Genomic DNA, 13,422 nt, shown 5'->3' on the forward strand with positions numbered 1-13,422 from the left:
AACATTTCAGTTGTGTTCTTCAGCACTGCAGGTTGTGACCGTTCTGGTTGCTGCAGCAAGTAAGAAAAAATATTGGAAACTAACTTTGTAGCAAAGGTTGCCAAGTTTGCAAACTGTTTGCAATCCTTTAGCAAGCTGTCTTTAAGTTCTTATCTGTGCTTAGTATTAGAAGTCTACAGTTAGAGCAAATAAACATTTTCTTTAAATATTACATGTGATTACAAAGGCTGTATTTTTTAAAAATTTTTTGGAGGTTGAAATTTTACTTCTAGTAACCATTTTATGATTTTAAGTATTCAACAAGTGACTTTTCAAAAAGTTTGGTTTACATGTACAGTATATTGCTATTCTTTATGAACAATTCACAAAAGATGCACTTCATATAGTTTAAGTACCTGATATAGCAGTAGCATTCCCTCGTGGGTAGTTTCCATTCATGTGTTCAGGATTGATTCGACCACTAGAACTGACTGGAAGACCAGAGCTCATTCCAGGTGCATCAGCACTACCAGGTCTGCTGCCATAACTATCTTCTGAGCCATTGTTGGAAGACACTGGGATGGAAACAGGCAACTGATGATAACCATCATCAGATTGATGCTGAAAAATCAGAGCATTTGATCATTAGTTAACAATAATAAACATATAATCATCAAATAACCTGCCCACTCTTATGAAAAAAACCGACACATTTAAATCACCATGATACACGTAGCAAGTACAGGAGTAGAAAAAGCTGCATAGCCAAGTAGAAAAAGTTGCATAGCCAAGTAGAAAAAGCTGCATAGCCAAGTAGAAAAAGCTGCATAGCCAAGTAGAAAAAGTTGCATAGCCAAGTAGAAAAAGTTGCATAGCCAAGTAGAAAAAGTTGCATAGCAAAGTAGAAAAAGCTGCATAGCCAAGAAGAAAAAGCTGTGGCCTAGCATGTGGCCTTACAAGAAGAAATTAGAAAGATGACAGGATGGAAGGGAAAGAGTGCCAGTCATGTTATACAATGCTTACTGACTGAATAAGATCAGGCTAGACAGGAAAATAATTGGAACTTGGTCATAACAAACAGACCAACTGCAAAACCTTCAGCAAGACATTTGCCAATTCAGCACTCCCAGTTAATCAATATAAAAACCACCTCTACATTGTAAAACATGACCAACTGGGTAAAAATACTATTAGTGCTATCACCATTCAACTTTTTTCAAGTCACTTGATCACCTTCAAAATTGAAAGCTTCATTTCATGGACAAGTCTCATTACCTAACCTTACCTTTACAGGTACAGGCAATTCATTTATCATTTACATATCATAAATTATTGTCAGTCCTAATTTTCTGTTCCAAAATTTTTATAAATACACCTACAAACACACACACAAAAAATAAAGTTGCAAGTAAACTTACTGGCTGTAGAAGATTCTTTTTCATCATCTGATCAAACTCTTGATTAATTTTGTTGTACTTTTCTTCTGTTCTTGGAGTCAACACAAATTGCTGTAAAACAAAAAAGGAACAAAGGATCTAAGCTCACACCAAAATACAGAAATTGACAACTTAATTTCATCCATCTGTCCATTCCGTTTAATAAAATAAACATTATGTAATTAACAAGTTTCCTTTAGCTTTCCAAACGAAGTACCAAAAAACTCATCCTCGAGGCAAAAAACTAAGAAATTAGAAAATATTTGATTTTTAATAAAAAATGTTTTAAAAATATAAAGAGATGTTTCTTCGTGGGAGCCAAATGCAGCTGAAATGGTCAAATATTTTGTTTTCAATTACAAATTGTTTGCACAATAAGTGTTAAGATAATGATGATCTTCCATTAGCAAGGCAACAAGAGAGGAAGTAAACTGTGCATTACTGTAATCAATATGCAAGCAAATTCAATGCATAAGACAATGACCTACCTTATCTGTGTCGTCAGGGGATGGCAAAGCCTTGTTCTCCTTCTTTGAAATTGTCTTTTAAGGGAATAGGAAAAAAACAATGGTAACATTGAACAATCATATAAGGAAATTTCTGTCTTTTGACTCGTGCTATCAGAAACAACCATGAATGCAATAAGCTACTCCATGCTGATAAAATGATAATGAAAAGTTTCACTCCTGGTAGAATTTTTCCATTAATTCCTCTTAATTACAGCTGATGTCCTTTTGTTGTATTGACTTGCCAAGGGAAGTTTGCTCGACATGAAGAACAAAAATTCAAGCTCAATATCTATTACTTTACCTCAACAATATCTGTGTTTGTTCTGCTCTCGTGTGGTTCATTGTATTCTGTGTATTTTAGGAGGATCTTGTCCATGTCTGTGCTAGCATACTGGAACAGTTTGTTTCCAGAGTTGAATATGATAAGAGCAATCTCACAGTCACACAAAATGCTCAGTTCATAAGCCTTCTTCATCAAACCAAATTTGCGTTTTGTGAAAGTAACCTGGCCAGATGGGAAAGACAAAGAGTTAGAATATTTTTCCCTTGACATGCTAGTATCACTTGAACCCTTATTTTTAATTTTACCTAATGTTCCTAACTACATGTAGGTTCCTTTCTACAGTCAATACCAAATTGACAGAGAATAAATTCACATTAGAGAATAATTAGCAATTTCCAGGTAAAACTTGAGGATATTTTAAGAACCGTTTACAGAGACAGGAAGTTCTATCATAAGCAAGGGAAGCCATAATATTGAAAAATGTTATAAATAAAAGGGAACCAAAACAAAAGAAGAGATTTCATACAAAACATGATGAAGCAATTTATTTCTACTCTTCACAATAATTGCAAACCACTGTTTCTGTAATCTACCGCAGATACACATCTGACAGCAAGGACTAACATGTCACGTGGAATTCACAAGTTGACTTTTCTTTAGCATCCAAGTTAATCAGGCTTTTGGTGAAGTATTGCTCCTTGGCATGGTAAAATGTCTTTCTGATTATATCATTTTCCATCCAATTGTATGTTTCAAACAATTTGATAGTGCTGTACAATACAAGTTTTCGGCAAAAAGATACATTTTATGCATGCATATAATTCTAAAAAGAAATTAATTTGTAGGTTTTTTTTAACAAAAAGGCTTCTGCAAATTCACTTGCATTCAATCACCTTTTTCATAAGTGTAATTGTAAAAAAATTACTTGTAAACAAACAACATTTTCGTTTGCCACTAGACTTAATCAACAAAAATTATAGTTCATATTATTTTTTTTTCCAAACGGATTATAGGTACTCACTGTTTCCCCTGTGCCAGCTGCAAATATTTTTTTTCCTTTTTTGTCGTTTCCTTCAATTATTAACTGATTGGAACTGGCTTTTACAAAGTATGCTAAATATTTTCAAAGGGTATTGAAAGAGGCCCCTTCATGAAAACCAATCTCGTACATTCCTCAAGCCATGACAAGCAGATTTCTTCCAATTCCAGATTCCAAACATAGTTATCTTTCAGATACACACAGTGCATTTGAATGAGTCACTATTGTCTCAAAAACTATACACAAGCCATCAAGATGAGCACCAATGTCACATTATCAAATTGCTTCAAGGGCTTGGAAATTCGAATTTCTTTTGCACTTAAGAGCAATTGCAGATGGAACTGCTGACCTTCTTGTTTACTTATGAGGACAAAGAAATCACTGAAACTTCAATTTTTTACAAGCGGAAAAAAAAGGAGATGGTTACATAACAATGCTTTGGGCAAACTAGTCACACTGCTATAGATTGTATTTATAAGGAACGTATATTCTTCCCTCCATTCTCACCAGGTGTTGAGACATGACTATTTATGGAATGTTTCTAGAAAGCCTTCGAGACAATGCCCTCAGGAAAGATAAAGCTATCCATAGACAACGAGTCATTTAAATGAAGACAACGAAAATCACGCTTATATATCTCCGTTCTCGCCATATAAACAAAACATTTACTGTCAAAAAGATGAGAGGTCCTGAGAAAATTGCATATGGATGAAACAAGTTCACCAGAAATCAAATGCATTTGCCAAACACTAGAAAGATATCCTTAGGTCAAAGATGGAACATGTACATGGGTGTGGAATTTTCACCATGTTTTGCGGTTGATAAATGTCAAGATTTATCTCAGCAATTTTTTTCACATATCAATGGATAAGCAATGTAGCAAGGAAACGTTGAAAAGCGCCCAAAACGGTTTTTTCAACTAATGCACTACTACACACGATAGATTCATCAAAACGTCTATAAAATGTAAAACTTTTGTCAACAAAAACGCATGGAGGTAAACGTTTCTTATAAATGCTAATTGTGTGTTTAAAATGATCTCCAAGAAATTAGAAAGGCAAACAAAGAACCAAAAATATCTCACAACACGCGAACCCAAAGCTTTCGCTGTTCGCCTAATTAAGATTCATCCATATCAAACCTTGGTTGGTGACAACAGTTCCGAGCAACAAAACAATCGAAATTCGACCAAGATTTTGCTCTGACATAACAAACACTTTTCAAATTGTCTAGCATCGTTCAGGCTGATTGTGAGTTAAAAAGAGTCCATCTCTATTCAATCCACTGGCCGAAATCTGCGCTTGGCAGGTACCCAGAATTTTGTCGTAAACTATTTGCAGTAGACTTGGCACATCATTGCACATCCCAGCAATCTCTTCATTACCGTGAAAACTTTGACTTCTGATTCCATTAATCTTCAAATAACAAAACACCACACGACATTTCCTAAAACTAACCCAATTGACCTACACAACCTAAAAATATCGGCCCATAATGAAATTCTAACCCCAAACCGCTCTTTCTATTTTGGACCTCTGAGTGCAATATTTAGCATCCCTAAGCCGCCCGCGCGGACTAAAAAAGCCACAAACCTGCTATTTGTGTCTAGAGTAATAAAAAGAGTGCGCTTTGGATGAATAAGTAACGCATTTGCTTCTTACCTGACGATTTCTCTCGTCGCCGATTCTTGAAATCTGGATCTTCTTTCTCCCCATTTTGTGCTTTGCTTTCTTCGGGCTGTCGATAATTTCTAGTTTTGAAGGGGGGCTCCTGGCCAGAGTTGAACTACAGTGAGTCCGATCGTTTGAGGCGTCTAGCGCGGTTGATCTGTAAAAATGAACAGATTGAAGCAACAAAGTGAGTTCATTAAATGATTAACAAGTACCAGCTAGTAGTCTCGCCACTGTCGACAAAGACTGCCTATCAACAACGTTTTTCTCAAGATTCCTACTCGTACAATTTGCGGTTCGTAATGATGGCAGAGTTCGATCGTCGTTCTCGTCTGTAAATTGCACTTCAAGATGAACTTACAGGGAAAGAACACTTCTTCCTCCGCTTTCGAAGCGATCTTTCATTGCGTTAAATGATGTCATGCCGTTTACAATCAGTGATTTTCGCCGGGGATCTTAGCGCGAATGATCTCACTCAGGAAGCATTCCTCACGGAACTTCCACGCTACAGCCACGGAACAGACTACTGTGTTCGAAAGCGGTGAGGTTCTCGTCGAAAGCAACGTCCCTCTCTTCACAGAAGTCGAAAACTAAGGCCGGAAACGTTGCTCAATTCGTATAATCTTGAACCATGTCCAACGTTCGAGGTCCGCTCGCGTTGAAACTGGACTTTGTTTGTGTAGAGAAAACGATCTTACTTCACAGTCTACGCCATCTTACTTCACTTCTCCAAAAATATTTTACACTGGAAATAGTCTGGCAAGATTGGAGATAATATGGCTTGACTTAACAAAGATGAAAGCAACCAAGTTCGCCCGACAGATGCATTCAAACATATGTGTACGATGACTCAGTTCCCGCGAAATACACACGAGACAACTACCTTAGTGAATTAAATAACGAACCATACCCTTGTGTTATCGCCGCGCGCACATGAAAATTCGTTTATGTGGAATGGACGAAACCAATTTTCCCCCAACATTATGACACGCTTTATATACTTTTGAGATTCGTCGCAACATGAACCTACCAAAGACAACAGTCGAAGATGGCGAGAAAATGTTTCGGTTTTTATATCTTCGCCTGTCGAGACCTGAAACCACGATCGACACTCGGTTCGAATCAGTTGTCCTTGCAAGATAACATCAACCTTCTTACTTCTGCAGTTAAACGAAACAACAATTGCAAGCAACCTTCGATCGAAGAAAACGAAAGATGCTACAAGTAAATCGATTTAGCAAAACATCAGGGAAAACCATGAATCTCCAGACGACAGAAAATTCGCAGGTTACCGCTCAGACATGGCGTAAGCGAAGTCGCAGATTTCCATGCATCGAATTGTGACAAGATACCATTAATTTTACCTAATTCATTGATAGATTGTGGCAGACCAGGGACTGAAACCTCGAACAAACGACAGTGTAACTAACAACGGTTACTGCTCTGCATAGGATTGCCTAAAACTGCAAGCGAAAGGGAACGTAATCATCAGCTCTCCACTAAGTCAAAACAAGAATTTGATGCCTACTAAACGACCATTTAAACGTTAGGGTGAATAAAATAACCTTTCGAAATCGTAAGGCTATTTCTTTGGCTGTTTATACTTCACTGTAGACGGAAATAAAAATTCAAAGATCTATTTTTACCCACCAGTAGATACGCCTTTTCACAACAGCTGCTCTGACAATGTGTATACCATTCGATCTATTTGTGGAACAACTTCGAGTGAGAAAAGTGCTCCGGGAATTTGCATTTTGGGAGGGACATGATGTCACTGTGATGTCATTGCACCTTAGGGAGAATTTACCATGCGATCCGACGCATCAACCTATAGTCCAATGCTTCCCAAAACCCAGTTTTGGGCGAGATTTCTCTTTCAAATGTTGTAAACAGAGACCCAAGATATAGCTATGCGTGGGAAAAACATAACAACAAGCTTTATTTTTATAGACTATCAGAAAAAATTTACAGTAAATTAAAGAAACGTGAGTTCGCACATGTAACTCTAGACTCGCTTCCCTTAAATGGGCCCACAGCTGACAGTCATGTTTATTGGGTTACGATCGAAAAACGACAGATGAATGTTAACATTAAGCTAGTTACTTACCTGAAAAAATTTGACGAATTTCTTGTAAAATAGCGCTTAAGGCACCTCGAGATTCCAGAGAAAGCTTAACAACATGCAGCGCAGTCAAGAAAAAAATTCTCCTTGTTGTAGTGTTTGGTTACTATAGTTGTCGCTGACGTCATTCTAAAGCTTCCTGTTTTCTTTCCCTTTCCAATTTACATGCGGAACAAAAATCACTTTTTTTTCCCCAGAAATCGAAGAAGAACGCTTCGCTAATGGGCTCTGCTTCCGTACATTTTAAAGTTCCAATTTGTTAGTGCCACGGTGAAAGGAAAGATTCCTAGAAAAGTTATTAAAAACAAAAACAAAATCGAAATATTTCGCTCCGGTAACCGGAAGAAGACGGCTAAGGTTGTCAATCCCTATAACTTTCGAACTCACCGCCATCTAATTCTTCCCCTTTCCTACTTTTCGAAACACAGGCAATAACGTCAAATCTATGTTCAGACCTGTCAATGGCGTTTCAGTTTTGCGAGCGATCAGTGGTTTATTTTCCTTCCACTTCTTACATTTGCCTTCTACATTTGTTGTCAAATCCTCCGTTGCAGTAGGGAAAAACCCGACGTGAATTTCAAATGAAACCACATGCATTTGCATAAAATTTCTCGTTCCTCCGCAAACCGCCGACATCGTCAGCAGACATCAACAGTCACGTTCCCAAACTGAAGTTTCTCTCAACCGACCAAAATATTTTTTTTTACTTTTTGAAGATTTATCGATTTGGAAGTGTTTATTGAGCTTGTAATCTCTGTTAAGTATTTTGTGATATTCTACCAGAAAATGGGAAATTTTCGAGATCCCTAGGATATGCGATCTCTCTAAATTTCATTTGCCTGAAGGTCTCACTGTTGTCCCAGCTTTTCGTCACGTGATTTTGTCAATCAAAAGAGCATTTCATGTTGACGGCAATTTTCTAAAATTGAGAGAGAAATCAATTTTTTTTTCTTCTTTAAAGTGCCAAAACTAGGTGTCATTGTTTGAAAATTCATCTCTCGATTTGAAAGATGTACCTCGCCTGCGTTTGTAGATTCTTACAAGTTCGTTCTCAGTTTTCCCTGAAGGGATCGAAAAACGGCCTTTGGAATATCATGTCATGTCAGTTGGTTGTTTCAAATTGCACTTTTTAATTTGTTCCACAATATTAGTATTTTAATGTTTATCGGTGGCTGATTCATTTTTCAGAGGGAAAAATAACTCGGTGATCTCTGTTCGAAGGAGTTTGTGGAAGATTTTATTCAATATCGACTGGAAATTTTTGAATCACATAAGGGGTGAAATTTGCGATCATTACGCTGTGGAAACACCAATTTTTGCATACCATTTCAGGCAAAAGGAAGCGATCCAAACTACAGCGTCTCATTCGTTATTTCGCTGCTAAAACCACGACAAACTTCAGCACGTTTGAAAAATTACATGATCTAGTATGACATCCGCAATCCGCAATCCGCTCTCAGCTGAAAGCGTAGTTTCAGAAGCCCTATAAGCAGACTGAATTTTTGTGACCAGTAATAAGCTTTAAATAATTCAGTGCGTAGTTGTACAAAGCTGTCGAACAGCACGTGTGCCTGAAACTTAAGTTTGAACCTTGAGCGCTCTCAGTCGGGTGTCGATTAAGTAAATGGATCAAGGGCAAGAGTAACATATTTCATCATCTAAATAGTGTCTAACTCTGAGACAAGTGAAAGCTTACGAAGAATGACAATTTTGACATAATGATCCTTTGTTGTTCTTCTCGACACAACAGGTTTTTTTTTAGTTACAAGGTTGATAGTCAGAGAAAATGATCCAAGTTTGACTTTTTCGTATCAGTAGGAATAGCGCATTCTTTGACACAGTCGAGATTCGAGAAAGTTTCCTACAAGATGCTCGAAGATGGCTCAGTTCAAGTACATCACGCTTTTAATCATCTGCGGCTTCACAGCACATGTTCAAAGGATAAGGTGTGAAATATAATTGTAGCTTCGCCGTTGGATCGAAAGTACCACACATAGAGAGGAACACAAGAATCCCTCGACAGCTTAGCAGCACTGATACAAAAGAATATGAATTCCGAATAATTCCAAACTGGAACGCATCCTTACTTTTACAGGAATCAGCTGAGTAATACGGCGAATTCACAAACACACAAAATTTCAGAATCCGCTCCCTTCGAAAGAAAACTTCTACCCATTGCAAGGTATGTAAATAGGACGAGGCTGTTTGAACTGAAATATCGTGCAAGAGCTGATATTCGCCAAGAAGGTGTGCACTTGATAATTCGTTCATAATTACATAAACTCAGCAAATAAACGAGCAACATTTTTTACCCTTTTCAAAACTTTTATCTGACAGTTGAGAAGAACGTGTGCAAAGGAATGGAAAGAGAATCAGCCTGATTAGAGGGTCAAAGAACATACAGTTTAAGAGCCTTCTCAGTAATTGTAAATTGACATTAAACTCATCTGTGATGTACTTACAAAAATAGTTGAAACATAAGATCTACTACTTCAGGAAGAAACAGGTTAAATTTCGATTTCAATTAGCTAAGACATGCTCCAAATTTTATTATCATTTTTAAAACACATCAAAAGGTTGGGGATAATTCGAAGCTAATGTGAGAAAACTTCTTCCGAGATGAAGTGTTTCTAACAAAGCAGTCATATTTCATAATACTGTCGGGCAAGGTGAACATGCTCTGATTCGCTTTCGACCTTCGCCATAGTTTTTGCCCTAAAAAAAAAACCCGATCGAGAAAGTATCTCGAAATCAAAGACCTCAAACTAGTCACAGACTTCAGATAAGGCTGTATTTACTATTCGGAAATGGGATAAAACGTGTTTCATACGATGAAACAACGCTGTTGGCTTTAGAAGAGGTACCATTAGAAAAAAATAGATGTACATTAGGTCGGTAACCCGCGTAACTTCGTATAAAATGCAAATAACATACCTTCAAAAGCTTTCATTTCATGTACCTTTTTTTTTTATCTGATTTAAAAAAAAAAAATTAACGCAACATTTTCATTTACGATGATGAAATAGAATATGTCGTCAACTGCTTATCAAGCAGACACGCAGTTTCTGTACTTAGAGAGAGGAGCTTCGTCTCTCGCAGACACAAAAAACGCACTTTTTTGTCTATGTACACGTGTTGAAATCAATTACTGCTAATGAATTAGACCACAAAGTCAAACTCTGCCCCAGGATGAGTTTACAAATAGCTGCTCTGTTTGAATGATTACATTTTGAAGTTACAAGTTTGATTTATCATGGTCAGCTGCAGCCGTCAAGACCGTAATAGGAGTCAATAAACCGTGAGGCGTAAATATATCACAGTGAGGTAACAAAGAATAATTCGTACCACCTGAAAATCATGTGAATATTGTCACGCCTTCAGTAAGTGGAATTTCATCATGCGAGACTAAATACGGCGTAAAGACAATTGACGAAAATAAATCAGACAACTTTTTCGATTTCACGTGCGAATGCAAGTAAAATAATTTTATCCCTTTTTTTTTTACAGCGCTTATACGAGAAAAAAAATGGCAAAACATACCCCGTCGCAAACTTAACCGGGTGAAAATTAACCAGTTAAAATTCAAGCCAAACTATTTCTCAAAGTATGGACTAAGTCACTAAACAACCTTGAACGCCACTAAGAGCTACGTAGGAGCTACATAATAACAACTTCCAAATCTATCAAGACGAGCAAGTTTCTCAATCTAGCCAAGAAGCTCCAGTACACCTGAAAAAGCTGTGAAAATCTGGGAGATTCGTAAGATTTGAGAGACATTGAAAGTCGTAGTCAAACGGGGTATACACTGTATCCCAGAATAACTAAGGCGCATTGACTTCATTTATTATCTGATCCGTCACTTGAGCCTAACCGTGACTAGGCAAATGTTGAAAGCACACAGAGATTGTGAGTTAGAACTACATGGGATATTTTTAACTTCAATATATTTTGCAATTCATTGTAACAGATTAACGCTCATTTAAATCTTTTTAGACTTTGATTTCAGGGCGGGCCGGGATCGTGGAATTGGAAGAGGGTGTTACCAGCTTTGCAATTCTGAATTATGAATAGGGGGTCAAAAAATGCCAAGAGATTTGTAATGGAAACGCATACACTGCATTTTTCATTAAAATATGCAATGTAATATTATTTAGTGGGAGATGCCGAAAGCCGAATTTTTCGAACAGTTGCATTGTCGTGAGAATTGTAAAAAATGTTCATTAATGGACAAAATATACTTGATAGCATTTCATCACGCAGTTTCTTTCAATCCATGTAAGAATATCTGGGGTATAAGTCCTAATATCGGTCTAAAAATAGAACAATCGAGCTTTCAAAAGATTGTTTAGACAGTCCTTGGAGTTTGCGTCATCTCCACTCTCTTAACGAGTGGAAGGGATTATACGAAAATTAGCCAATTTAAATGGCGACAACTGTCTTCTACTCCGGACATGGACTTCGAATTGAAGATTGTGGTATAAATACTCTATACACCTTCTCTTTGTTCCTTCCATTAACCATTTCCTATTACGCATTCTGAGATTTTTGAACCAGAAAAAAGTTATATTGGTTGCCGCAGTCACAAGTTTTTACTGTAACAGATCAAAGCCTATATTTTTACCACTGCTAAAAATTGTCAAGAGTAGTTGAAACTGACGCGAAGTATTACAAATTTAGGGACCTGTTGGTCATTCCGCTGAAACCAACAGAGGTAAGTAGTAGATGAGGGGGACATTAAACATCTACTGGCGGAAAGTGGAAATCAATCTCCATGACATGTAGAAGTGAACAGCGTATGTCTTTCATGATTTATCGATCATAATTTAAGAACTTTTTAAACGAAGAATTTAGTCGCTTTTATTGCTGTAAGCCATTTGAAATTAATGTTTGAAAAACTTCCACGATGAAAGGGCTGGTAATTTGCCAATGGGAACGACACGATTTGTTCCACTTCTTAACCCTCGGTAAAAATTCCACGAATGCCTTTGGTTTTGATTTATTACCAGCCTTTTGAAGGGAAAAAACTTGTTAAGAAAACCTTAGCCTTAGTTTTTCTCAACTACATATGATTTTACTGAAGACTTTTAATGGTTCTGTCCCTTTAAAACCGGCAGAAAAAGTTAAACGGGGTTAGCCTGTTAGCCTGTTTTTTTTTTTTTTTTTACTCGAATAAAAAAGGAAAAGGGAAATAACGATAGGAGTAAAACTGAAAAGGGCTTTAGAGTTAAATTATCACTTTCCGGTTGAGTCTAGATTTCGCGCGTTTTTGTTTTATTTTTTTTTTTTATTTTAAAACTCCAAGTTAAACATACAAATAACACACGCATGGACAATATTGAGACCAGTTCCGGCGGCTGATAAATGGGGCCATATATTGCTTTTGCAGGGGATAATTTATACAAGATAAGCAGAAATAATATGGCTAGTCTCATTAGATGAAACCCTAGACACACACTGAAGGGCGATTCGATCCTCCATCCGGAGATATTTAACAGATTATAGTTGGAAAGAGCTTGAGACAAATCTTGTTATTAATTAAGACCAGTAAATTAACGGGAGTGTAACTGGAAAAAATCGCGTTCTGAAAATAGTCTTCGGTGCTTAGGATATTTTTATGGGCCTATATATAACATGACTGTGCTTTTATAAGTCTTGTTTGTCACGCGACGGTAAAGACAAGATGGTTACCAAAGAATTAAACTGGCTTAATTTTCTGATAAAACTGTTTTCAATTAACAGTTAGAAAACTGATTTCTCTTAAGTAAAAATTGTTATTCTGGTTCTAATGCCGCGATCATAAATCAATAAAACAGATAAGATGAAATTTCCACCTCATGCTTCTGTTCATCTTTGGTTGAAATGATCACTAAAAATTTATTTTTACGGCAGTTTTTCGGTAAAATCAGATGGTAATTTTTTATCAGATAGAAAGAGGAAATTTGATTTTTTCCCTGTTCGATCTCTACTTATCGCTACACATACACCCGCAATTTGTAAAATAAACTTGAGCTAATTTTAGACTCGAACCTTCTATTCCGTCCGTATACAAAGATTAAGATAAATTTACGCATAACAGACCGTCGTTATTTAAAAATAAACTGAAAATTAAAAAAATTGAGGACTTACGGTTTAATCAGAAATAATCCCTTCGAGATTTCGAAGAGGCAGCTCTGTGTCTGTGCAGAAATCCGGACTCAGATCGTTGTTGTGAAAGGCCAACTTGATGAGCTTCAATGAAGAGGAAATTCAAGGCATAAAAATGTGCTAAGGACACTAGTGTCGACCAGTATAGCACTGATGTCACTAAAAAGCCGCTTGACTTTATATAAACGCACTTATGTCAGCAAAACAATGGTTGAGTGGCAGCACTTGATGGGCCTATAT

The 13,422-nt window shown here is 36.9% G+C and overlaps 1 protein-coding gene across 7 annotated transcripts in view; it reads right to left on the reverse strand.

Annotated features, from left to right (window-relative positions):
- Positions 1-13,422, reverse strand: part of LOC111344490 (myocyte-specific enhancer factor 2A) — a 29,594-nt gene that overhangs the window by 7,231 nt on the left and 8,941 nt on the right. Inside the window, exons 1-7 of one of the 7 annotated variants that reach the window (XM_088758919.1) lie at positions 7,024-7,099; positions 6,567-6,620; positions 4,908-5,073; positions 2,226-2,429; positions 1,904-1,957; positions 1,398-1,487; positions 396-600 (exon numbers count right to left, since the gene is read on the reverse strand). In XM_088758919.1, the coding sequence (XP_088615045.1) occupies positions 396-600; positions 1,398-1,487; positions 1,904-1,957; positions 2,226-2,429; positions 4,908-4,961 (607 nt within the window). In that variant the 5' untranslated portion in view covers positions 4,962-5,073; positions 6,567-6,620; positions 7,024-7,099. Of the gene's footprint in view, positions 1-395; positions 601-1,397; positions 1,488-1,903; positions 1,958-2,225; positions 2,430-4,907; positions 5,074-5,203; positions 5,318-5,946; positions 6,246-6,280; positions 6,386-6,566; positions 6,621-7,023; positions 7,164-13,164; positions 13,330-13,422 lie in introns of those variants that run through there. The other 6 variants (XM_088758920.1, XM_022921988.2, XM_022953370.2 and 3 more) reach the window with 6 other exon arrangements.

This window comes from Stylophora pistillata, chromosome 4 (genome assembly GCF_964205215.1).
Source record: "Stylophora pistillata chromosome 4, jaStyPist1.2, whole genome shotgun sequence".
Lineage (NCBI taxonomy): Eukaryota > Metazoa > Cnidaria > Anthozoa > Scleractinia > Pocilloporidae > Stylophora > Stylophora pistillata.